The sequence below is a fragment of the Nesoenas mayeri genome, assembly GCF_963082525.1.
Source record: "Nesoenas mayeri genome assembly, chromosome: 19".
In the NCBI taxonomy this organism is placed as follows: Eukaryota; Metazoa; Chordata; class Aves; order Columbiformes; family Columbidae; genus Nesoenas; species Nesoenas mayeri.
The window spans coordinates 8,347,174-8,373,610 of record NC_137568.1 but is presented as its reverse complement, the minus strand read 5'-3'; the positions used below and the strand labels follow the sequence as shown (position 1 = coordinate 8,373,610).

Genomic DNA, 26,437 nt, shown 5'->3' with positions numbered 1-26,437 from the left:
ACAGCCTGGGATGGAGACCAGCAAGGGGCCTGCAGAGTTTGGCTCTCCGGGGATGCAAGCAGGGACACAGGGGGAACCAGCGACCCCTGTGAAGTTGTCACGTGCTCCCTCTGGTCATGCGAGGTCTATTGATGCCGGCGCCACCACCCCGGGGACACAGCCAGGATCCCGGGGCACCCAGGCCACCACTCTGGGGATGCAGCCAGGATCCCCGGGCACCCAGGCCACCACCCCGGGGGCACAGCCAGGATCCCCGGGCACCCAGGCCAGCACCTCGGGGATGCAGGCAGGATCCCCTGGGACCCACACCACCACCCCTGGGGTGCAGCCTGGGTCCTCCAGCTCCAAAGCAACCATCCCAGGGGATGCCCAAGAGCTGGCCAAGCCCTGGAGCTCCTCGGACTCCACCAGCACCTCCAGCTGTGACTCAGAGATGCGGGAGGTTCTCTGGCAGGTTGAGCAGATCAGCCGCCTCTTTGCTGGTCTGAAGGAGGAGGTGGAGCAGCTTAAATCCACCAAAGCAGAACGTTCGGACCTTGAGGACGTGCGCCGGCTCTTCCCGAAGGGAGGTGAGAGCACGGGGGGGCTGGCGGGGGTTGTTTGGTGTGGGGACACCCTGGGTCAGGGGCTCGTCATGCTCAGAGCCTGTCCCCAAGGGTGAGAACCCCTCACCAACAGCACATCCCCTTGCACCATGTCCCTCTAGGCCGGGAGAGCATCACCAGCATCCTGGCCGACCTCAAGTGCCAGGTGTCCTTCCTGCAGGACATGGCCAGGACCGTCCACGGGGAGGAGGAGAAGGTGAGCCGGCAGCAGTCCCCGAGGGGCTGCGGGGATGCTATTTTGATCAGGGAGGGGGCGGCCGAAGGGTCCCTGTGCCGGAATGACACAGGGGGCTGTGCCCTCACTGCCCCCACCGCCGTTCCCAGATCAGCAAGGTGGAGGATGCTCCCAGAAAGACGAGGGGGTCTGGAGCCGGTAGGAAAGCAGACGGCAGCGGCCAGATGACCCAACAGCCGCGGTAAAAGAATGGGAGAGGGTTTCCTACCCCGCAGGGCTGCGAGGGAACCTGGGGTCTGGGAGCATCCCAGTTTGGGGACCGAGGGACACCCCCACGAAGGCTAAGCTGCCCCTGCCCCCGTCTCGCTGGCCAGGCCCAAGGGACAGAAGGTCAAGGCAGAGCGGAAGGAGTTGGGGAAGCAGCAGGAGCCGACCCAGGCCGAGCTGGAGCAGTTTGCGGCTGAGTACGTGAATAAGTTTGTGATGGAGACAGCGCAGCAGCTGCAGGCAGAGGTGAGGCCCGGGGCAGCGCTCCCAGCCCCCGCTGGCTCGGGGGGAGTCCTGGCGGCGTCCCGGCCACGTCCCCTGGCTGGACGGGGCCACGGAGCCTCCACGGCACCTGGGCTTGTGGGCGGCATCCAGCCCGGCTCAGAGCTGATTCCTCCTCCCTTGGCAGCAGCTGGACGAGCCGAGGGCGACGGTGCAGAGCGGGGGACACGAGCACGCAGGGTGCCCCGTCTGCAACACGGACGCCGGGGTGCTGCTGGGGAAGATCCTCCAGCGCTGCGAGAAGCTCGAGGAGCAGGTGGAGTCTCTGGCCCAGAAGGCGGGCGGCAAGGTGGAGAGTCAGCCAAAGTTGAGGAGACAGGTAAGGAGACGTGGTGTAGGGGGCTTGAGCTGCCTGGACCCCCCAGGCATTTCTGCTTTGCTGTAACGTGGGGGAGCCCCTCACTGCCCCCCTAATTGGCTTGTGAGAGTCAGCAGCATGGAAGGGAATTAAAGCCTTGGAGCAAATGTCCTGCTTGCACTGAGAGCCCATGGCCACCACCCAAAATACCCTGGGTCTGTCCCCGCAGGGCAGGCACCCCCTTGCTCAACACCGCCTTGTCCTCTTAGTCCCTGCAGCAGGATGAGCAGCTCGAGCGCCTCCAGGCCAGCATCATGCAGCTTCAAAAGGACTGTGAGAGGTTGAGCTCGGCCCTTGCAAAGCTCCAGCAGGATCGCCAGCAGGAGCAGGATGACATCAAGGTTGGTGGCTGTAACCCGCAGGCAGATCCCAGGCTGGGACCCCAAGGGATCTGTCCCCCTGCCACCTGCTCGCAGCCCTGCACAGCTTCCCAATGCCTTTCCTGGAGGTTTCTGACGGGGTGGGGAGGCAGGGGGTGCTCGGCTGGCCGGGGGGCAGCTCCGAGCCTGCCGTGGCATCACGGGCTGCTGTCTGCCTTGGAAGGCTCTGTCCCAGGCCCTGGGGAGGCTGGAGAAGAAGAAAGCAGACAAGGAGCAGCTGCTGGTGCTGGGAATCGATGAGGTACGGGCTCGAGGGGCCCTGGTGCCAGCCAAGGGTGTCCCGGGCAGGGTGACAAACACCCCTTGTCCCTGGGGTGCCAGCTGGCAGAACCAGCCAGGTGGGGGGAGGATTTCCAGCCCAGCTGCGGGTCCCAAGCCAGGTCCCTCTGTCACTGCAAGTCCCTTCGGCTGGTGGGACCAAGCCCACGGGGGTGAGGGGTGAACAGGGCCACGTAGCCACTTCTCCAACTCCCGTTGTCCCTCCATCCTGTCCCCACTGATCTTCTGCCTTTCCCTGTTACTAGAAAGCAGACAAAGCTGCCCTGGCTGACAAAGTCAGTCACAGCCAGCTTGAGGCGTGCGAGGAGCGGGTAAACAAGATGATGGAGGAGGTGACAAACCAGGTGACGGGCCAGGAGAAGGGCTGGCACCAGTTCCAGCAAGAGCTCCAGAGGCAGATGGACTGCAAGGTGAGGGCTCGTCCCCTCCATGCAGAACTGGCACCTTGGGGGCCTGGCAGCCTAAGGCAGCATCCTTGCGAGGGTCCCCCCTCCCGGCTGTGCCCCCGGGGACCGCCATGTCCCATCCTGGGGTAGCTGGCTGAGGGTGTCACCCGTCCACAGCTGGACCGCCGGGAGCTGGGGGCGTTCCGGCAGCAGCAGGAGGAGCGGTGGGAGAGCCTCAGGGAGCAGCTCCAGGAGAAGGCGCTGCAGCCAGAGCGTGACAATGCCGCTGGGATTAGGAAGTGAGTGCGATGGGGACAGTGGTGGCTTTGGCAGTGCTGGCCCCGTTCCTGCTGGCTGTCCCAGCTCGTGCCGGTGTGGTATCTGGCGTGGGAGCCATGTGGGCAGCGCCCCTGGGGATGCTGAGCAAGCGGCTGTGTCTTGTGCTCCTGCCAGCTGCAGCTTCCCAGCGATAGAGGCGGCACAATGAGGGGGCACGTGTGGGAGGAGCCCTCCTGAACCAGTCTTGGGGGGTGGGTGCAGAGGCTTTTTGTGGCAGGTGTGCAGGTGGGGCTGTGCCCCCCAGGAGCTCCCCAGCCCTTTTCTCCCCGTTCCAGGCAGCTGCTGCCTGATCTCCATTGCCTGTCCTGCGACCGGCCCCTCAACATGCTGGCACCTGGACCGTGAGTAACTGGCCCCCAAACAGGGAGCACCCCCCGACCCCTCCCTGGCGTCGAGTGACACATGGGGTGCCACCTGCCGGGCACTGAGCACCCCCATGTCCTGTCCCACAGGGAGCGGACGGGCGAGTGCAGATACCCCACTGTTTCGCGGAGCTGTGGGGGCCCACACACCCTCACGCCCCCGCGCTTCCAGCCCCAACCACCCAGCACCCCACGGCCATCCCAACCCAGTGCCCGTAGCCGCAACAAGGTAGGGATGACGGAGGTGGGGAGGGGGATGCTGAGCCTGTGGGGGGATCTGTGCCTCAGGTTCCCCGGGGAGAGCTGGCTGGGGGAGGGTTGCTGGGGGGTGCGGAACGGGGCCCCGTGTTTGGGTCACACGCTCTCCCCTTCCCAGAAGGCCGTGATGCAGCTGTCGGGCCAGGACGGCACTGATGGGAAACAGCAGGACAAGCAGCTCTCCATGATGGGGGCTTCTCAGCTGCCCACAACGCCAAAGGCCACCCCAGACACCTCGACCTCCAGGAGCCGGCCAAGTATGGCCCTGTCAGGGCACCGGGGGGCAGAGGACACCCTGCTGTCTGGGGGGACGGGTCTGTGCCCACAGCTGGGCAGGGTGGGACGGGGGTGTGGGGTCTGGGCTGGGCTGTGGGGGCAGCACTGGCTGCTGGGGCAGCCGGTCCCTGTGGTGGAGCTGGAGGAAGCTGGGGGGACATGGAGGGTGGTGCTGGGCAGTGTGGGACAACAGCCTGTGTGCTTCAGGGTGGGGGCAGGACCCTGTTGGTGGGTGTCTGTGGCTGACCCTGCCCCTCGCCCCCAGGAACCATCTCCTCGCTGCTATCAGCCGTGCTGAAGAAGCGACCAGCCTCGTCTCCCAGACGCTTCACCCTGGCACCGAATCAGCTGCCGTCCATCCAGCCCCCTGCAGTGAATCAACCTCCTGACAGCCGGGCAGGACGGGAGTCCCGGACCCGGTCCCACCGCCCCAGGCGCTGAGCCGGCAGCGGCTGCAATAAATGGCGATGGGCAACCAAGCACCGGTGTGGTCTGAGTGGGGGTCCCTGGGGCAGGATGGCAGAAAGCCCCGCTGTGTTTGCTTTTTCAGGAAAAAAGTAAGTGCTAAAAGGCCGCCTTGGGGGTGCCCAGGTGGATCTGGTGGTATCCATGTCCCCTCCAGAGGGAGCACCAGGAGCAAACCAGTGGGCACAAGGGCAGAGCCAGCAAAGGCCCATCCTGCACCCCAGGTGGGGCTGAGGTGTCCATGGGCTTCAGAAGCACCCCTGGGACTAACTGGGGGGACGGGGTGAGGGGGGAACCAGAGGGCTGTGCAAGAAGCCGGGCTGGCTGTCGGCAGCCGGGCGAGCAGCAGTAGGTGCCGAGTTGCAAGGCCGGGCAAGGCCGAACTGTCACAGGAGTTCTGGTTGCCAACAGTTTGACCATGAGCCAGCGATGTCTCCTGTGGCCAATAAGGTCGATGGTACCTGGGGTGCGTGAGGAGGAGTGTGGCCAGCAGGTTGAGGGAGGTGAATCCTCCCCCTCTGCTCTGCCCTGGGGAGGCCCCATCTGAGTTGTGTGTCCAGTTCTGGGCACTCCAGTTTAAGAAGGACAAGGACTTACTGGAGAGAGTCCAGCGGTGGGCTACGAAGATGCTGAGGGGTCTGGAGCATCTTTCTTGTGAGGAGAGGCTGAGAGAGCTGGGGCTGTTGAGCTGGAGAAGAGAAGCTGAGAGGGGTCTGATCAATGGGATCAGTATCTCAGGGTGGGTGTCAGAGGATGGACCAGACTCTGTTCAGTGGTGCCCAACGCCAGGGTGAGGGGCAACGGGCACAGACTGAAACACAGGAGGCTCCATCTGAACAGGAGGAGAAACTTGTTTGCTGGGAGGTGCCAGAGCCTGGCCCAGGCTGCCCAGAGCAGGTGTGGAGTCTCCTTCTCTGAGACATTCAAACCCCCTGGCCCCACCTGTGTGATCTGCTCTGTGACCCTGCGTGAGCAGGGATTGCACTGGGGGGTCTGCAGAGGTCCCTTCAACACAACCAGTCTGGGATCCTGTGAAATTAAGACACAAACTGGTAGCAAAGCATCTTTTGTTGATTAACCGTGCTTTAGTATTATGTTTGTCTAAAGAAGAAACTGAGTAATCAACACAGCTGGGTACTGTGGAGAAATGTCTGCTGGGCTTTTAAGAACAGTAGGGGCCTGGGGAAAGACTAAGCAAGTACCTGTTATTGTGCAGGTATTAATGGGATCATGTTGGAGTGCCCAGGGGATGGCACAGTTACTGCTTTGGTAAGACTGCACAAGATCCCCTTGCTACTTTTCATAAGAGTAAAGATGGGTCTTTTATTTAGAAAATAATGAGCCACTTCTCACACTAAGGTACTAATGAAATGCAAATACAGCAGTGTTCGGAGATGATAGTACACAAGCTACAGCTCCAGGTGGTGGATGTAAGTACGGTGGTGTTGTGGAGCAACTTGATAGTGGGTGGTGAAAGGGATCTGCTTGTGCCTGCGGCAGAAAAATGACCCAGGTCTGTGCTCATGAGCTTCCCTGCTGAGTGAGCGGGGCAAAATTGCTTCTGGGGAGCCTGAGATGTTCTGGTCTGAGGGAAACCTGGCTGTGAGGAGGGATGCTGGTGTGAAATTCCAGTTGTTGAACCACAGAACAGTTGGGGTTGAAGGGACATTCCCAGTTCCCCCAGTGCCCCCCCTGCCACGAGCAGGGACATCTGCACCAGCTCAGGTTGCTCAGAGCCCCGTCCAGCCTGGCCTGGGATGTCTCCAGGGATGGCTCATCCACCACCTCTCTGGGCAACCTGGGCCAGGCTCTCACCACCCTCAGGGCCAACAATTTCTTCCTCATGTCCAGCCTGAATCTCCCTCCTTTAGTTTAAACCATCACCCCTTGTCCTATCACAACAGGCCCTGCTCAAAAGTCTGTCCCCATCTTTGTCATCAGCCACACTAAGGTCTCCCTGGAGCTTCTCTTCTCCAGCTGAACCCCCCAGCTCTCTCAGCCTGTCCTCCAGCAGAGCTGTTCCAGCCTCGGGTCATTCCTGTGGCTCCTCTGGCCCCTCTCCAGCAGGTCCATGTGTGTCCTGTGCCGAGGACCCGGAGCTGGGCCAGCACTGCAGGGGGTCCCACAGAATGGGGCAGAGGGGACATCCCCTCCCTGCACCTGCTGCTCACAGGGCTGGGAGGCAGCCCAGGATTTGATCGGCCTTTGGGCTGCAAGTGCACCTTGCCGGCTCATAGAATCATTTTGGTTGGAAGAGACCTTTAAGATCAAATCCAACCATAACCTAACTCTAGCACTAACCCATGTCCCTAAAGAGCCTCATCTCTATGTCTTTTTAAACCCCTCCAGGGATGGTGACTCCACCTCAGCCACTCCCCATCACACTGGTGCTCCAGACCCTCCTGTCCCATCTTTCATCCCTCAGCACCCCCAAGTCCTCCGCAGGGCTGCTCTCAGGCCCGCCATCCCCAGCCTGTGTTGACACCCGCGGTTGTCCGGGGCAGCTGCGTCTCCCAGGCGAGCTGGGTCCCGCCCCGGCCCGCCCCCGGCTCCTCGCAGTGTCCCTTCCCCCGGGCAACGCGGCTGCTCCCCGCAAACAGCCGCCGGTGCCGGCCGGATGGAGCAGGCGGCGGAGCCGGGGCCCGGGGCCGGACGGCTGTGCCGGTGCGCGGCGCGGGGGCTGGGGGTGCCGGCGGAGCGCTGGGAGCGCTGGGCGGGCGGGGAGGCGGCGGGGCCGCTGCTGCGGAGGTTCCTGGCGGGGGCGGCGGGGTCGGCGCTGCTGCTCTGGCGGGGCCCGGCCGGGGAGCTGGAGCTGGGGCCGCCCCCGCCGCCCCCCGCCGGCCGCCGCAAGGGGCTGTTCTTCCTGCGGGCCCCCGGCGCCGGCCCCGGGGAGCTGCTCTGCGGGGACCTGCCCGCCGATGCCCTGCGGCACTTTGCCGCCCTCGTGGAGGAGGTGAGGATGAGGGGCCCCGGGGACAGGCTCAGCATGAGCAGAACCTGGTTTGCTGGGAGGTGCCAGAGCCTGGCCCAGGCTGCCCAGAGCGGGTGTGGAGTCTCCTTCTCTGAGACATTCAAACCCCCTGGACCCACCTGTGTGATCTGCTCTGTGACCCTGCGTGAGCAGGGGTTGCACTGGGGGATCTGCAGAGGTCCCTTCAGCCCAACCAGTCTGGGATCCTGTGAGGCCTGGGCAGCCCCAGAGGTGCAGGGGGAGCCCTGGCATCCATGAGTACTGGGTGCCCCTCGCACATGTCGGCGGGGAAGGTGTCCCCTCCTACAGACAGGCTCCTTGGCCTCCCTCCGCTGCTGATGCACTTGTACCCTTAACTCTGCCCTTTGCAGTACCATGGGCAGCTTTAGAACTCATATAAACTACCTGAATGCTTATCCACATCAGCTCTGTCTATCAGTGGGGTTCTTGTGGGACTGATCTCCCGGCAGGTGCTGGAGGGGACATCTGCAGGTCACCTGCTCCAAACCCCTGCTCAAGCAGGGCCATCTAGAGCCAGCTGCCCAGGGCCATGTCCAGGTAGCTCTTCAGTATCTCTAAGGATGGAGACTCCACCACCTCTTTGAGCAACCTGGGCCAGTGCTCCATTACTCTCATAGTGAAAAAGTGTTCTGTGATGTTCAGGAGCCTCCTGTAGCTCAGTGTCCGGTTACCTCACGTGGGCTGATGTTTTCTTAAAGAGATCGTCAAGGGGTTCGAGTGCTTTCGCTTTGCTATTAGCCTGAACTATACGATGTTGTCTCGGTTTGTTCCTGATGGCTCCTCACCTGGAGAAGTCTCAGGAATGAGGCTGTAATGGGAAAGGAGAGCAGCTGCTTGATTCAAGAAGCCCTGGTCATGCTGTTTGGTATGTTAAGATGGTGACTGATAGATTGGATTCCCAAGAGCAGGCTGCCAGACTGGTTATCCTGTTTTTGTGGGAAAACACATTATTTATACAGGGAGTTTTGTTTTGATGAGCCCCGTGGTCTTGCTAAGTCTGCACAAACAGCAGTTTTGCATCACGGCCGGCCAATAGCATTGCAAACACCATCTGCTATGGGGAGATGATGGGGTAGAACACTTTAGCAGACCCTGTTAAATCCTATTTTCTGATGCCTTCGGGAGCCGGGATTGTGCGTCCCAGCTGCGTGTTTGCAGGCTTTGCTCTCCCCCTGTGCAGACATGCAGTATTTCTGCAGGGAGCAGATTGTGCCTGGTTTTCATCCCATTTTCCTCTCAAGCTTCACTTGAAGGCGAACGCAGCGGTGGTGCTGGGTCAGGCAGGTGCGGTGGGTGTGCGCGAAGGTGAAAAAGGTCTTGAATTTCCTGGGGTTGGGGTTGGGGTCTCTATTGCTCTGCCCACACTTTGTGCAGTCTTTTATCAGAGTTTTTTAGGACAGTCCCAGGAGAATTTGTCCAGTGAAAGAACTAGTTTGTGTCAAGCTTTCTACGGGTCATTTAGGACATCAGGGGTAGACACAGACAAAACTGTCCTTATTCAGTGAGGGATCGCAGCTGAACTGTGGGTCACGGCTGGTGACCTTGTCTGCTTGTCGCTTCACTCCTGCGGAGCCCAAGGGAACACACCTGCTCTGTGGGCTGGGGCTTCATCCTGAGTCCAGTTATCATTTTAACAATCAAAACGAAAATCAACGGCTATCATTTGCCTGGTTACAACATCACTGGCATTAGCAGTCCACGTGCTTTAAGTAATAGAGGCAAATCTTGCTAATAATGCAGCTAAAACTGCTGAAGGTGAACTCCGCAGCACATTCCCGTGTGTTCCCTGGGGTTGTGCTCCCCCTTCCCACGGCTCCCTGGGCACAAAGGTGTCTGGTCTGGTCTTCCTTGGATCTACGGAGCCAGCCACGGTTCCAAAGAGTCTTCAGCATCCTGGGACAGCACCATGGAGGTGCTGAGCTGCTTTATTCCGCTTCAATTTTATGTCCCTTTGTAGCTATTTTGATGCCTTTAGTCACCCCCCTGCCCCGCCACGAGCCCAGTAACACAAAGGGCTGTTGTTTGTCACCAGGGACAACCTGGCTTTGTCAGGCTGTTGCCACAGGCTGGTCCCAGCGCAGAGCCAGCCAGGATAGGTGACAGATACGGTGTTGCTGTCACAGCTCAGACAAGCCAGAAGCAGCTCAGGTCCGGGCAAGCCCAGACCAGCCCCACGACCCCACGCTGCTGGGTCAGTGAAAGCGCTGATAAAGGCAAAGCTCCTGTTCAGTGGGCTGCAGCTGCGCTGGGGACCTGGGGGACCCTCAACACCAGTGGATCCCAGGAGGTACCAGCAGACATTCCCTTGCAGCACACTGAGCTCAGCCCAGCCCTGGCAGGCTCAAAGCGCAGCCTGATGGCTGTGCCCATGGGCAGGGACACGGGGACCAAGCACCAGGGACAGTTGTGAGGGCAAGGGTCAGCAGCCCATGGGGCCATCTCCAGTTGCGGGCTTGAGAGGCTGGGAGAGCCTGGGGATGGTGCTGCTGGTTTCCACTCTTCTTGGCTGCTTGGATTTGGGGGAAAGGGTGTTCTGCTGTATAAAGTGGGCCTGTAGAGGTGCCCGTTCATCATCAGCTGCCTTTATTTCACATGGGAACTGCTTGAGACAGCAATGAATATGGGTCTCCAGGCTTGGCCAAGCACAGACCTCAGAGCCTGGTGGCCTGTCTGTCTCCTGCTGCACTTTTTTCTCCATTGCTCTTCCGTGACTCCCGCTGTAGGTGATCGTGCCCATCCTGACGAACAAGAAGAACCATCAGGGCTGGCCACAAGTGGTGTCACAAGACATCGTGCGTCATGTCCACAACCTCAAAAGTACCATTTTCACAGTTGTTGGCCAAGTAGATGGCAAGACCTTGCTGCCTCTCCCAGCTGGCTCAGAGGGAATCGAGGACATTGATCTGGAAAATGAGAAATTGTGAGTACCACCCCAAAATAACAGGTTCCGGAAGGTCCAGAGAGGCAGATGTGTTTGTACATCATGTTGTCATCGTGTCTGGGCTGCGTGCGTGCCCCTGTGGGACCCCAGTAGATGTGTGGGTGCAGTGGAATGAATCGCTCCTCAGACAGGACGTGGTGTGGATGGGATTGTGTGAGAAGTTATCGTTTCCAAGGCAGTGGGGTGACCTGTCCTCAGCTTGCCAGCCCACTTGGTGGAGTTTCTTATTGAATTAAGCGAGTTAATGACTGTGGGGATGTAGAATAGTTTGAGGGAGAACAGTATGGGGAGAGAGAATCTTGCTGGATGTGTGGGTCTCCAGGTCAGATCCTGAACCTGAATGGATCTGATGTGACAATGACTGGCTGTGCAGAGAGGTGGTGACTGGCTCTTCATTTCCACCATTCACTTTATGAACAGTGTTGTTGCCCACACTGCTGCAGACATTCAGCCATTTTCTCCAGAGCGTAATTCCTATATTAAACCAATGACAAAATCTTATGGGGTTTGATTGTTTTGTGGTTTTGAAATGTGAAGCCCTGTAAAATCCAGCTGCCCACACGGCCATTGGAAGTAGATCCAACTGAGCAATGCACATCAACAAAGTTAACCACGTGATCTGTTTTCTTCAGCATGGAACGGATAGATAAATCTCTGGTGTATGCCATGGAGTCGGCCATCATAGACTGGAGCCACCAGATCCAGGAGGCGCTGAAGAAAGAGTCTTCAGAGCCTCTCCTGCAAGGCAGCAATCCGAACCCGAAGGTGGAGCTGGAGTTCTGGAAGAACAGGTACCACCAGTATGAGAGGAAATGGCCTCAAGTTGCGCCAGGGGAGGTTAAGATTGGCTATTAGGAAACATTTCTTCCCAGAAGGGGTTGTGTAGCATTGGAACAGGCTGCCCAGGGCAGTGGTGGAGTCACCATTCCTGGAGGGGTTGAGCAGACACAGAGATGAGGTTCTCAGGGACATGGGTTTGTGCCAGGGGTTAGGTTATGGTTGGACTTGATGATCCTGAGGGTCTCTTCCAACCAACTGATTCTGTGATTGTGTGTCTCGGTTGCTGTAGGTGTGATGACCTGGAATGCATTTACAACCAGCTGACAACGAGGAAGGTCAGGAACATGATGGAGCTGCTGGAGAGAGTTGAGAGCAGCTACATCCCAGCCTTCAAAACCATGCTGATGGATGTTGAGGCAGGTGAGATGCCGGGGCACCTTCACCACAGTGCTGATTTCTGGCCTTTCTTCATGGCCTGGTGTTACTGGTTTCAAGCTCAATCTTTCTGGTTTGAGCACAAGCAGCCCAGTCTCAATTCACAAGTTGAGGCTTTTGTTTCCAGGCTGGGACAAGCTCCATCACTGGTCTGTTGAGCCAGACTCTTGCCAAAGGTCAGGGTGAATGGGTTTGGGAATTTACTCTGCTGTAATAAAGTGTTTGCATTACTCTAACAGGACTCACCTCAACTTCCACCAGCTCCTCTGGTGTCATTATGCAGGAATGGGAGTTCAGAGTAAGGGGACAGATCTTGTATCAAAAACTGCTTTGTTAGACTGCTGCTTCCCAGGCTTTGGCCTCTGCAACATGAATTTCCTTGCTTTGCTTTACTTAGGGGAGTTGAGTGCAGCCCAAGGAAATATTGCAAATTCCTATCTGTAGTGAAAAACAGTGTAGTCCTGCTGCTCTGTCCCTGCAGACCAACACAGCTGGACCTCCGTGTCCAACCCAGCTTCTCTCTGGCACGATGAAACCATCCAGGCTGTGTTAGCTGTGCACGTGCTGACAGAAAACACTGTTCTTCACCCCTTCACATGTGAACATTTAATCTCTTAAGGATCTGTGTCACACTCTGCACCGTGCAGTTTATATGGGCTGGAGAAACACCCCTTATATAAAGAGCCACAGGTTCATTGTTAAACTAATTAATGCTTTAAGGGTTTAATCAAAATACAACAAATATTTGGTTTTAATCTAGTTACAGCAATACTAACCCTAATTGGATAATTTGGACTATAATTGTTAATATCCATTACAATGCAGTTCAGATTTGTGTGCACCTGCTTTTAAGTCCCTGCCCCTTTCCCTGGCGTTGTGCTAGTGTGGCTGCTGTTGGCGACTTTGCTGAGAGGGTGATGCTGATAGTGGGAGTCTCTTCTTCCTTGGTCTTGGGCCTTAGGGGTTATTTTTGCATGCATTCAAGGGCTTCTGTCACTTCTTGTTGGTCCACAGGTTTAATTGCACAACAATCATCTGGTTTTATTAATGCTTGCGCTCTGGGATAATTCTTCAGGGTAAAACCACACAGCTGTACAGAGCTAAGCTAGAGCTTTCGACTAGTCAGACATCAGTTGTTTTACTGTCGACCGGTTTTCTATTACAGCCAGTACTCATCATCTGCCCACTGGGCAAGGGGCTGTTGGGGCCAAACCTGAGCTAAAAAGAGCTCAGGCCAAGATTTGTCATGCTATATAGCCTGTGACATTATATAGCCCCTTGTGCTGTACAGCAAGGCCTGGAGCCTGCTCACAGCCATGGCAACTCTGTATTTTTGGTGCTGCTGGGCAAATTTCCTGTGACTTTTTAGCAGTTGTGGACTCAGGCTCTGCACGAAGCCCTGTCCCAGCTCCCTGTCCCCTGCCATCACGTTGGCTTATTTCTGTTCTGGTTGCTGCCGCAGGTGAGCGATGTTCACGAGTGAGTGACCTGCAGCACACAGGTGGCTGAGGGTGCTCGGTGCCTGTCAGGACAATTTCTTTTCCCAGGCACTTTTCCATGTGGTGAGGCCAGCACCCAGCTGGGAACCCAGTGCACTGCAGCTGGGTGGCTCTTATCGCTTCTCCCGTCTCTCAACACAGCTTTGACCGAAGCTCAAGACGTTCGCCTGCACCTGATGCCCCTCAAGTGCCGCTTGGAAGACATAGAGAGGGTTGAGTTCAGTGAGGTGAAGCCTTTCCTGCTTCCCCTGCTCCACGTGGTGTGTTTGATCTGGGTCACCTCCAAGCACTACAACATGCCCGTGCGGATAGTGGTGCTGCTCCAGGAGATCTGCAACCTTCTCATTGAGCAGGTCTGTGACTGTGATGCCTGTGTTTGCAGTCCCCTGTGTCCCCTCTCCCCTTCTTTCCCTTGTCCTTCCCTGGCAAAGTGATTCTTTAGGCAACATTTAACTTTACAAACAGGTTCAAATGTGTTCAGCACAAGAAGTGCCTGTTTTCTGTGATGGCAAAAGTGATCTCTCAGGTGTGATTTTGCTCTCCCAGGCCCTGGTGTACCTGTCTCCAGAAGACCTTCTGAAAGGGGACATGGAGGAGAGCCTGGGCAAGGTGCGAATGGTGCTCGGTATCCTGAACACGTTCAAAGAAGCGTTTGAGGAGAGAAGGGAAAAACTGCACACGTATTATGAACCAGGCCAAGAAGTGAGGGAGTGGGACTTCAGCTCCACAATGGTGTTTGTGAGGCTGGACACCTTCCTGAAGAGACTGGAGATGGTGGAGGTGAGACTTTGGTCTTGAAAAACATTGCAAACCCTCAAGAGAGCTCTGTAGCCAGGAGCATCTTTGCTGACATCTTTCCTTTCTATGGCTTCACCTGATACCAGGGGATGGGGCCGCTCTTTTGCTGTTAGGTCTCCTGTTACACCGAGTCTAAGACCGTGTTTTACCATGTCCTGCTCAGTACATATGTAAGCTGGTCAGGTTGGTAGGTGTGTTTTTTGCTCCCAGGAGTCCCGTTGGAGTCCTTACTCCTGTTGGGGCAAGAAGAGGAGGATTACTGGAGGTGTGGTTTGCACAGCTGTAAATAAAGCGATGTTGTCTCCCAGGTCTCCTGGTGCCATCAGGGACAGATTTAGGTTATGGTTGGACTCAGTGATCTTAAGGGTCTCTTACAACTGAAATGGTTCTATGATTCTATGACACCCTAGAGCTGGGTCCTGCCTGTCTTGGAGAGGCCAGATGGTCCCCTCAAGGGAGGGTCCCCTTGGCTGTGCCACGTGGACCTGGGGAGGAGCAGGGACACATTCCTCACTAGGTTGTCCCTTCGTATCCTCATGGTCCATCAAACTGGGGTGCTGTGGCTCAGGGGTGGCCCTGTTTGCCGAATCTGTCACCTGAGGCAGGGACATTGGGGTGTCATCCCTGAGCTCCCAGTGTGGCTGAGGGCTCCTTGAGCCACAGGGGATGGTCTGCAGAGTGCAGGTCTGAATGTGAATGTGAGAGCTCCCTATGCTCTCCTTGTCACGTCACTGTGTCTGGAGACCACAGACATACAGACACCGTTTGTACCTGTTATACAGATGCTGTATATACCTCTTGTACAGACATTTACATGTACCTGTTATATCTCATGTGGTTAACCACACACATTTGTCTGCTCTCCACACACTTCCCAAATGAATTTCTTTGTTGATTGTTGCTGCGTTCTCAATGTGTAGGTTTGGATGGCCAGCGTACAAGTTGCCAGTGTTTGCCTATTAAAAAGAAGGTCTGGGTTGTTTTTCTCCCTGTCTTGTTCTCTGCAGTTTTACTGCTTAAAACGTGCCATGTACTGTTATGTGTTCCTTATTTAACTATGTTGAAAACAGTCATGACTGGTGCCTGTTTTAAAAGTATTCATAATGATGGTTTCCAGTAGGGTTTGATGTGAAGTAAACCAAATTATGCTGGTCAGTGTAGAGAGGAATATAAATAGACACAGGAGTAACTGCAGGTCATAATGAGGACAGTGTTGGTGACAGGTTTACTGTGACCCTGTAAAGGCCCTGGGGCACTGACTGCTGGGATTCCGTGGATGCCATGGGCACACTGTGGATAGGGGCTGCAGACAAAAGCCAGTGGGGAGGTTTTGAGCTGGGGCACTGTGCATTTTGACCAGTGTCTGTTTCCTCCATCCATGGCTGTCTCACACTCCAGGGACAGCAAAAGCTGCAGTATCTGGGGTCAGAGGGAGAGCCTGCGGAGTGAGCTGTAAAACAATAATTAAAAGCATAGTGCACACCAGCCTGTTAATGAGGAAAACTGCTGCATCTCTCTCTGTCTCCATTTCCTCTCGTCCCTTCATTTCAAGCAGCCTTGCAAGACAAAGCAAGGGACAGCTGGTATTTCCACATTATTTTTTGCTGTACTAAGTATTTGTTCAAATGGATGTGCTGGTGTGTCAAAGTGAATGTGAATGCATATGTGCATTTGTTTTTGAAATTTCATAAAAGCTGCAGCAGGTCTCACTGGACAGGGACGTGTTATGAGCAGCCACTGATGCTCAGGACAAGCAGATCTGGCTCCCCCCTTCCCAGCCTGAGCACCAGCGCTGTGCTTGGGAAGGTCCCTCAGCAAGTGCAACTCTGTTGTGACAACTGTTGTCATCTTCTTTTGTCAACATTGTAACTGTGTCTCCCTCTGTTGACTTTGAAGGATCTCCTGGCAACTGCCTTGGACCTGATGAAGCTGGAGAAAATTGAATTCAGTGGGATTAAAGGGAAGACCCTGGGCCAGCAGGTCCTGGACATGTATGAGGAATTCCAGGAGGCATACAAGCTGTTTTCAGAGCGAACCTATGACTGTCTTGACCTGACCAACATGGTAGGTGGGACCAGTTTGCAGGAGCACCAGGAACACGTGCATATTTCCAAAGCAGCAGTTTCCTGCTGTCTTCTTCCCAGCTCTTTCCTCCTTTCATTATGATCTGATCTGGTGCTGGAGGGAACAGGGAGCTGCTGGCCTTTCCTGCAGAGATTTGGGACTTCTTGCAGGTCTATATCTAACATATCTTGCTAGATCAGGATCTTAGACCAGTGCAGCTGGGAAACCGGGATTTCCACGCCTTATGCACAAGCTTTCATTGTACATAGTGCTTGCTGAGGTGGAAGAGCTGTACCAACACTCACATTTCTTTGCTTTCTTGCTCTTGGTATTTACCATGTTTCCCCAAAAATAAGACCTACCCCAAAAACAAGCTATAGCATAATTTTTCAGGATGCTCGAAATATAAGCCTTATTCAAAAAATCAGCCCTAGTTACAGTTCATTAAAAAGTCAATTTAAATAGGGTCCAGGCAGCTATACGTGTAAAAAAGTAGGCATCTTTTGGAGCAAAAATTAATATAAGACCCTGTCTTATTTTTGGGAAAACAGGGTAGTTTGCCTGATGAGGGCCAGCTCAGATCATCTCTAGGGATGTGTTTGCTATTGCCTAGATGAACACATGGCACCTGAGGCTCTCAGAATTCAAGGACGCTCTATTTTATTATCAGTAGTGCTTTAATGAAAGGAATATTCCCAGCCCTCTGGGACCTGCCTGGTGTGGTGATGGGTGGCTCGTGCTTTGCTTCCTGCAGCTCCCAGTACATCTCTGCAGGGGGTGGCATGTCCCCAGTGTTTCCTGCTGGAAAGCTGCTTGCTCCATAGCACCCCTCCTTCAGCAGGGCAGGCACAGAGGAGTGGTGACGGTGACTCTGCAGGAGCTGGCTTGGGTTTGGTGACCCCATGGCTATTTGTGTGACTCTAAGTTGTGCTTGTTCTTTCAGTGCTCTAGTTTTGCACCCTCTGCCACTGCTAGAGCCGTTTTTTTTAGCTAAAACATGGCATCTGGATCTGCTGGAGCTCAGCAGTAACAATAGTAAAAGCTATTTCCTTGCACTTTTTCCTTTTGGAAAAGAGACACATGACCTCATTTTTAGTGGCTTTGTCCAAGCTAGAACAGAAGGACTGTCAAGGACTGTCAAGTTCAGTCTTTGATTTGGGCTCTTTTACGTGTAGGAAAACAAATATAGATTTTACTCTTGAACTTCAAAGGATTTATTACAATTGGAGCAAGAAAAGCAGTGCAAGAAGATGATGGAAATTACGGAAACCCAGTATGGTTGAGTTTGAAAAGGACCTCTGGAGATCACCCAGTCCACCTTCCCTGCTCAAAGCAGGCTCAGCTAGAGCAGGACTGTGACTGGTCAGGTGAAATATCTCCAAGGTTGCATATGTCCAAGCGTGGAGACTCCACAGCCTCTCTGGGCAACCTGTGCCAGTGTTTTGAAACTGCCTTTATTGTTGCCCCACTCACAGCCAACTCACCATGGAACCACAGGCTTGTTTTGGCTTGAAAGTAGATTGGATTTGGGACTCAGCAGGTGCATCGGTGGGTTTTCCGGATGATGATGTGGTCGTCAGGCCAAGTGGTGGGGGAGAGGGTGTGGAAATAGTCCATCTTGCCTCTAGGCTGAAGATAGTGCTCTGTGGGCTGCGGAAAGCCCTCAGGACCAAAGGGTCCCTCCCAGAGAAAGGGCCAACATCTCAGCCATGGGACAGCACAGAAATGTTCTCAAACTTCATGAGGACTTTGCCACGTTGCGATGGCTGAAGGTTGGCCAGAGGAGTGGCTTAATTCACAGTGAATAAGAAGAGAGGGCATGTCTGGATTGAGGAGTTGCAGGTACTTTCCTAGTGCCATCTCGCAGCCTCACAGCTCGTGTTTTGCCTTCGTGCAGGACTTTGAGCAGGACACCTTTGGTTTCCAGCAGAAAGTAGAAGACATTGACCGTCGGCTGGGCACTGTTTTCATCCAGGCTTTTGATGATGCCTCAGACTTGGAGCACGCCTTCAAGGTTTGTTTATCGCACCCTTGCTCTTTCCTAAAAGGGAAATCAGGGCGCCTACAGTTGGGCTCGGTGAGAATCGCGCTGAGGAGACCAGACAGTGCTGGAGCTGCAGGCGCACGGGGCTGGTGTTTGCTGGTGGGGATGGACAGAGGGACAACGAGACTCGTAGCTTTTGGGCTGCTCTTGGTTCGGGATGCTCAGGCTGGTGGGTCCCTCACAAGGCTTTTGGATGCCAGGAGATTTATTTGTGTCTCTGTCTGCGAGTTGGGGGACATCATGCTTTTTCTAGGATTTCCTGGTGAGAATTGATATTGTTAATATCAATTTGTTAATATTATTAATACATGGATCTGTTTCTGTTTTAGAAACAGGTTTTCTAGAAACAAAGCTGGTTTATTTATCAATTAATCTATCTTGCAGAGATAATAAATGGTATTTAAAAAAAACCAATATAAGCATTTGTAGAAAAGAATGTAGAAAGTGACAGTGTTTATCTTTGTAAGTTTTTTGAAAAAAATAGCAAATTTTGAAGCATTTGAAGAATGACAGTTGGAATGTGGTTCAGCCCCAGAGAAAGTCTGAGAGGCCCCATGACAAAGGGAGCAAATTTCCTTTTTCCAAAGTGCCCATCGGTGCAGACGGTACTGAAGCATCTGGGCCGGTGAGGAAGGTCCCAGCTGATCTCTCTGCAGAAGTCGGGGTTGCGAATTTTTCCCCGCTTCATTTCCTGTGTGTTCACCCCAACAGCTGCTGGACATGTTCGGGAGCCTTTTGGAGCGACCGCTAATCGCTGCAGATGCTGCTGACAAATACTCCGTCCTCATCAGCATGTTCAGCAGGGCCCTGGACCATGCCAGGCTGATCTACTCCCGGCACATCCAGGCAGAGCTGAAGCTTGGTGGGTAGAATGTGCTGAGTAAAATTGGTTTTACGGGGAGTTTGACTGAGATTAATTTTAGGGGGAAATGATTTCTTTTTCTAAGGAACCCAAAACTTTACAAATTGCAAATGTTTTCAGCCTCTATAGCTCCTAGTGGCAATGGAAATGCCTGGGAAAGCTCTGTTCTTAGTATTAAAGCAAATAATTGGTTAGGGGTAAAAGTACCCTTTTTCAAATGTGTATGCATGATATGTGGACTGAGAATGGAGACACATGCTGAGCTTTTCTCCCAGCGAGGCTGTGACAGGAGGTTTCTCTCCACATTTGTGTGCTGCCTCCAACACCCCATGGGACCTGCAAACCCACTCATGTGCTCCTCAGTATGAATTTATTGTGTTTCCCTTGCAATGCTTAAAATGCAAAATATGTGAGTGGTACTTTGTAACCAAGGGTTTAATCAGCCTTTTCCAAGTTTATTATTTCCCGTGACTGTTGGCACAGCGGGGAATAGGTAGATTCCTATCAGATTATGAGGATTCAAGTGTGTCGTTTTGAACAATAACCTATTTACTTGCCTCAGAAAGACCATACTAGAACGAGACAAGTCCTGGACTGGAGAGAATCATGGAGATGAGTCCATCATTTGCTGTGAATTTGAAGTTATTGTTCTGTGGCTGTTAGATAAGACGGACAGAACTAAGTCCTGGTCAGAAATCCCGATGTCAGTGTTTGTGAGGAGCAGGGAATGCGTCCCAGGCAAAGGACACCTCAGATCAGCTCAGGTTTGAACATAGTCTGGGCTTCTCGTTCGATCTCAGCTCCTTCTTCAAGATCCAGAGGCACTTGCCTTGGTCACAGACCTACATCAGTGTGGCAGATGTTGGATTGAAGGAAGGAAGCTGGGAAATCAGAGCAGTTTTCTGCAGATGATGTTCTGTCGGTGCATCTTTGGGGTTACAAATGCAGTGTTCAGTCAAATGCTGTTCCAATGTGCCCTCCCCAGGATCCCCCCCCGTGCACAAGAACATGCCGCCGGTGGCTGGAGCGCTGTGCTGGGCGCGGGAGCTGCGAGCGCGAATCCAGGTGCCGTTTGATCACTTCAGGCGCATCCCACATCTGTGCGTGTCTGTTCCAGCTAAGTTGCTTTATGACCACCTTGATAGCTTCTCTCTAATCAGATTTTCTTTCTGTGGTGAACATTATCCCATGGTTATAGCTGAAATAATTCTTAGTCAAAGAGGTGTGAAGTGGTTGCACTGGTGCTTTTCAGCTTCCTGTGATCATTATTTTTTTTAAGAAACTCATTAACTGGATTTGTTTTGAAGCGGTTAAGAGGCACAGTGGGCTATTCAGCTTTCAGACATAGTTCCTGGGTTGCAATTGAAGGAGGTATCAGAACCTTTCCTGCTGCAATCCCACTCAGCGTGTTCTCAGGACCTCCTCAGCTGCAAGTCCTGGTTCTGGCATCATCCAGGCTGTGAATAGCAGAGAGGTGCTGGGCTGGACTCAGCTGAGATGGATCGATGGAGCTGGGTTTGCATGTTGGGGAACAGACGAGCACTTTGCTCGGCAGAAGAAAACTTTCTCAGCATTAGACAAAGGAGCCATCTCCCAGGATCAAGGAAAGAAACCAATGCTGGAATATGTATCACCCAAATGCTTGTTATAATGGATGGTGTCAGGGAAGTGTGGCCTCATGCTCACAGCTGGTACCACATGAGACAACATTTAAGAGCTCTGTAAGCAAGGCAGTGTTGGACTTAGGACAACTGAGGGTGCTCCGGGGACTGCACCTGGTAGCTCGCAGGAATGGCTTCACTTGTGCTGGGCAGGATTCTGTGTAAATGGATCCACTTTTTTAATGTACTTGACCAAAATAACTTGACCATCACCATGCCATGTTTGTAGCCTTCTCTCACTGTATGTTGCCATTAAGCGTCTTCAAGGGCACAGTTATTCTGCAGCAGCAAAGACGTTGGTGCAATGAAACAAGCTCTTGGGCTGTTCCCAGCACAGAGGCCAAGTTATCATGTCTGATTTGAACCTGAATGGCAAATTTTTGTCAACCATGAAGGACCCAGATCTGCATTTTGCACTGATTTTCTATCCTCTGTTTAGAGCAGTTAATAACATGCCCTGCAGCAGGGGTGACATGGTGCTGTTGAAAGGGGAAAAGGATTAAAAAGGAGAAACAAAGGTAGTTTTGCTGGGTTTTGCTTGGATTTGCTCAGAGGACTTGTCTACTTCAGCAGGTTTGCTCAGCACTTGCCCAGCGGTGACTGCTCAGGCACTCCCTTTGCCAGCTTTTGGTTAAGTTAATTCAGGTTTTGTCATTATGTCCTTCAAAATCAACAACCATCTTGAGGAAAACTTGGATGTTGTAGATGAAACAGTGGGGAAAAGACAGCGTGATAAGAATTCCTCTGACCTACTGTTCCTTGGGTTGTACGGCCTGGGCAGTGTGTCCAGGGCTCTGCCTCCCGTGCTCTGGGACACCTTTGCTCTTCGGTTTGAGGGGCATGAATTTGGCACCGCCAAGAGCTTCATCTGCCGGGAGCCACATTCTGCTTCTTCCTGAGCCTCTTTGACCTCAGAAAGTGGTGGCTGGTGAGCAGAGGTTGCCCTGCTCTGTGCAGCTGGAGCATTGGGTGTGTTACAGAGACCGGTGTTCCTCCAGCAGCTCTGGGCCCTTCTTCTTCCCCCAGGACGTGGTTCCCATTTGCCGGTTGCCATGCAAACACCCGAGAAAGGGCGCACTGGGGCTTGGAGGGCTTTTGTGCAGTGAAATGGTTTTGGGCGATGTGGTGGGGGTAAAATGTAAGGTCCCCAGTCAGAGTCTGCCTGCAAAGTGCTGGGTGATCTTGGGGAGGGGTAAATAGAGACTGCAGCCTTGCAGGGCTAAGCGTAACACTGAGCTTGTCTGTTGTGCCACCAGCTGCTTGGACTCTGCTCAAGGAAGACGGGTGATAGAGAAGTATGAAGAAATGATCCAGCTGCTCGACAGGTAAGTGGTCGCTCAGGCAAGGCTGTAACTATATGAAAAAAAGCCAAACCTTATAGAATCATAGAATTGTTTTGGTTGGAAGAGACCCTCGTGTCCAGCCATTAACCCAACCCTGGCACTGCCCCATGTCCCTGTGAACCTCATCTCCACATCTGTTCAACCCCTCCAGGGATGGTGACTCCACCACTGCCCAGGGCAGCCTGTTCCAATGCCCGACAGCCCTTTGGGGAAGAAATGTTTCCTAATATCCAGTCTGAACATCCCCTGGTGCAACTTGAAGCCATTTCCTTCTTCTCTAAACCACCTTCCAGCACATTTGCAAGCCCAGGGCCTGATAATGTCTCTTTCTAAGCCAGAAGGAATTTTGTGATGAGAGAGGAGGAGGAATCCTTTGCTACACACCACAGTCTTTCTGTGATGTCTTGAAATGGAGACGTTTGCGTGGGAGGGACAGGGGCTGTGCAGCCCAGCAGAAATGTTGGAACAAGTTTCTTTTGGATGTAGAAGCTGCTGTAGTAGAAAACCTGGGCTGACCAGAAGTCTCAATCCACTTGTGCCCACTCACAGTGTGCTTACCATGGCTGTAATATGTGTATTCCACAAGTGGGAGTGGGATTCATGCCCCTCACTTAGTATCTTAATGTTTGATGCTAAAACTGAACTGGTTGCTCTGAGCTTTTGACTGTCTCCAAATTTGAATCCTCTGCTAAGAGTGGTACTTGGGAGATCTTTGCTTTCCTGACTTGATGCTGTCACTGGTTTTCAGGTGTTTGTCTTTGAAGCCATGTTCTTTATGGAGCTGGTGTGGGTGGGTTTTAAATATTCCTCGACGTTCTTCAGCCTTCAGAAGTGGACTTGGCTTTTATTTGGTTATATGTCTTGGTCTGTGGGCTTGGCAGCTATGTGGTGGATGTTTTAATTTATTTGTTTGTTTGTTTGCCGGCAGGTATCAGGAGAAGCTCTATGCAGACTGGTCCCAGACAGTCTCTGAAAAATCACAGTACAACCTTACTCAACCGCTTATCCGGCGAGATCCAGAAACCAAACTGATCACAGTTAATTTTGATCCTCAGGTAAGAACTAGCTTTCCTGTCTGCTGGTGGGCACGTCTCCAAGCTGTGCCCCACCGTGCATGGCAAGTCTGGTGGGATCACTACTAGATCTGTTCTGCTGAGGTCCCTGGACTAGAAGGTGTCAAGGCCCTTCTCAGAGTGTGCTGCTTTGTGTGTAAAACAGCAGGAACCCCCTAAAATCCCCAGAATTGATGGGATGATGTCCACCAGGTGAATGGGGAGGATTGTCTCACATTCAGCTCTCTGCCTTGTTTCTGCAGCTGGTTTTGGTGCTGAGGGAGGTGAGCTACCTATCTGGCAGCCGTCTGGGAGCCATCCCACCCATGGCAGCAGAAATCTATTCCTCCAAGGAGTCATACCGGCAGTTGGCGGCCAACTTGGAGCTGATGGTGAACAGATACAACAAGGTCCTGAAGACAGTCCTGGAGGTCGAATACCCTCTCATACAGGAGGAGCTGTGGGATATTAACTTAAAGCTAAAGAAGGCAGAAGAAACACTGAACTGGAAGATGGAGGGTGAGCTAGCTCTGTGTTAGGGAGAAAGAGGCCATACAGAATCACAGGATCCCAGACTGGTTGGGTCGAAGGGACCTCTGCAGATCCCCCAGTGCAACCCCTGCTCATGCAGGGGCACAGAGCAGATCACACAGGTGGGTCCAGGGGGTTTGAATGTCTCAGAGAAGGAGACTCCACACCTGCTCTGGGCAGCCTGGGCCAGGCTCTGGCACCTCCCAGCAAACAAGTTTCTCCTCCTGTTCAGATGGAGCCTCCTGTGTTTCAGTCTGTGCCCATTGCCCCTCACCCTGGCGTTGGGCACCACTGAACAGAGTCTGGTCCATCCTCTGAGACCCACCCTGAGATACTGATCCCATTGATCAGATCCCTCTCAGCTTCTCTTCTCCAGCTCAACAGCCCCAGCTCTCTCAGTTTTTCCTCATCAGAAAAATGCTCCAGACCCCTCAGCATCTTTGTAGCCCACCACTGGACTCTCCAGTAATTCCTTGTCCTTCCTAAACTGGGTAGCCCAGAACTGGACACAACTCCAGATGTGGCATCACCAGGGCAGAGCAGAGGGGGAGGATTCATCTTCCTCAACCTGCTGGCCACACTCCTCCTCACGCACCCCAGGTACCATCGACCTTCTTGGCTATAAGGGCACATTGCTCATGGTTAACCCGCTCACTTGGGTCTCTTCAGATTCCTCTCATGTCCCCAGCTTCCATCACCTGGTTCCCAGTGGCAGTTCACAGCAGGGCAGGGGACTCTCCAGCAGAGCCAGCACTGGGGACACAAAGGGCAGCCCCCAGCCTGCCTGCTCCTTCCCATCTTACCTTGATCTGCTTGGGTTGGGGACAGGATCCTGGTCCCTTCAGGTTCCCCTTGGGCTTTTGGGGAAGAGAGGCTGCCCTGTAAGCAGTGATGCTGAGGAGATGGCAAGATTGGGGTTTGTGAGAGCTGTCAAGGCTAAGATTGAAGAGTCTGCTCCCTGCCCGTGCCAGCCCTAGTGACCCACTATGTGGCCGTGTCCCTGTGTCCCCAAGGCACTGCTTTCTCCCCGAGTTGTGCAGGGACTGAGACCTCTTGGCCCAGCCATCTGGCTTGGGACGGACTTCTCCCAGTGAGAGCCAGGGCCACCTTGTTATCCTTTCCAGCCAGATGAAATACTGTGGTTAGCGGTGAGATTTGTGCACCATGACTTTGAGATGATTTAACCAGTGTTCTTGCTTCATCAGTTTTAACTGCAAAGCAGAATGGAGGAAGACAATTTGTTTCCTCTTGGTGAAAGCAAACTGCTCGCTGGTGGAATATATATTTTTGTCATCAGGCTTGTGGTATGAACAGGAACAAGTGTCCTCCCTTGGGAACTTGCAAAGCAGAAATCCTCATGCTGAAAAACTCTTTCTCCATTGCACAACAAAGATGAAGGGACTTCCCTGCAGATGAAATTCCCTTCATCTAAATGCAGCCCTCACTGGTACCTTGGGCTGTCACAGCCCGTGTTTGTGAGGCTGTGGGTCCCTGCTCTAGTGACAGTGGCAGGAACACTCAGCCTGTTGTCCTTGTTCTCTCTGGTAGCAGATTAAACCTGGGTACGGGGAAGGGGGAACTGTCAGATGTCCCCATGGTGCTGGTGCTCCTGGCAGAAAGCACAGGCTGCAGCTGTACTGTGGATTGTTGGGGTAGGAGGGAGCTAGAAGTGGCTCTGTTGGTTGAGGTGGTAAGTCTCTTGTGTTAATGGTGGGTGAGAAATACATGAAACAGTGGGGGGGAAAGTCTTACAGAGGGTGCACAAGAGCTTAGCCCTGCAGCTCTGAAAAAAAGTAGTCAATCATCTCATTTTTTACCAGGTGTCTGGGATCACATCTCCATGGTGATGGATGATGTCCATGACCTCGAGCAGAGGATACAGAAAGCCAAAAACAATGTTGAGGAGATCCAGACCATCGTGGGATCATGGGCGTCGCCCATATTTGTGAGGAGAGATTGTAAAACGGAATCGCTGCTGAGCCTGGAGGACTGTCAGGACCGCCTGGAACGGCGTTACAGCCTTGTCCGAGAGTCAGGGCAGAGGATTCATCTGCTGGTGAAGGTGAGGGGGGACCTTCTCCAGGGGTTTGTTGGCTCTTCATAGGCTCTGGGAGTCTCTCCACTCTGGTGAAAATGTCCAGAGCTGCTTCACCTTAAAATTAACTCCCTTAACTCATTTGAAAAATTTACCTATTGTTAATTAAGGATGGCTTTGATGGGTGAGCTGGTACAGCTGAGTGTGTGGCGCTGCTGACCAGGCACCCAGTTTGGAGCAGGAGTGGGAGCCGCTGCAGCCCAGTCTGGCTCCCAGTCCTGGTTCTTGTGAAGCCACTAGAGGGGAGTCGTGCATCAGGCTTTGGGATCCTGCTCAGAGGAAAAACTCCTCCAAAATATTCACCTTAAAATGGAGAGGCAGCTGGCTATGGCTGACCTTTCTGCTTTAGGCTTGTTGTTCCTCTGTGGGAGCAGGAGGTGACGCTGACAGTCCAGGTAGAAGCTGAGTGACAAGAAAAAAGCTGCTGTCTGAACCCTTGTTTTTTTCCAGTGGCTTTGCCAGAGTTGAGAGTCCTCTTTGCAGAGCAGGAGAAAGCCCAAATCTCTGCGCCTCACCTGCCCAGAGGTGTTATACTTGTCAGGGACAGCACCTTGGCTGGAAGGCAGATGGATTTTAGATCCAGCCCGCTCCTGAGGGTCACCATTTGGCCTTGGACTCTGGAGAGACCGGGCTGAGCCTCTCTGGGACACTGAGCCCTTGTTGCTCACTTTACCTTGCTGTCTGCACTCAGCCTTGGGCTTCTGACCCACTTCTCTACCCTCTGAACCCATGGTGAGGATTTTACTGTGCCTATGTTGTTCTGCTGCCACAGCTGTGACAGGCTCAACCACCTCCAGCTACACCCAAAAGATGGGAACACTTCCTAAATTGGCCAGGGAGAACATAGGGCTGTGGCCACGGCAGGAGGGCTGGCACTGCTGCTCTGGTAGCTCACGGGACAGGACCAG

At 53.6% G+C, this 26,437-nt stretch overlaps 1 protein-coding gene across 1 annotated transcript in view; it reads left to right on the top strand.

The window, feature by feature from the left end:
* Window positions 1-7,049: 7,049 nt before the first annotated feature.
* DNAH9 (dynein axonemal heavy chain 9) overlaps window positions 7,050-26,437 on the top strand; it is a gene marked incomplete at both ends in the record, with an annotated part of 182,854 nt that continues 163,466 nt past the window's right edge. The window contains 14 exons of the mRNA XM_080356760.1: window positions 7,050-7,385; window positions 10,148-10,344; window positions 10,998-11,156; window positions 11,435-11,565; window positions 13,221-13,432; window positions 13,626-13,859; window positions 15,774-15,941; window positions 17,839-17,955; window positions 18,697-18,847; window positions 19,833-19,947; window positions 21,765-21,833; window positions 22,780-22,906; window positions 23,167-23,422; window positions 25,255-25,496. Coding sequence (XP_080212886.1) covers window positions 7,050-7,385; window positions 10,148-10,344; window positions 10,998-11,156; window positions 11,435-11,565; window positions 13,221-13,432; window positions 13,626-13,859; window positions 15,774-15,941; window positions 17,839-17,955; window positions 18,697-18,847; window positions 19,833-19,947; window positions 21,765-21,833; window positions 22,780-22,906; window positions 23,167-23,422; window positions 25,255-25,496 — 2,514 coding nt within the window. The remainder of the gene's footprint in view (window positions 7,386-10,147; window positions 10,345-10,997; window positions 11,157-11,434; window positions 11,566-13,220; window positions 13,433-13,625; window positions 13,860-15,773; window positions 15,942-17,838; window positions 17,956-18,696; window positions 18,848-19,832; window positions 19,948-21,764; window positions 21,834-22,779; window positions 22,907-23,166; window positions 23,423-25,254; window positions 25,497-26,437) is intronic.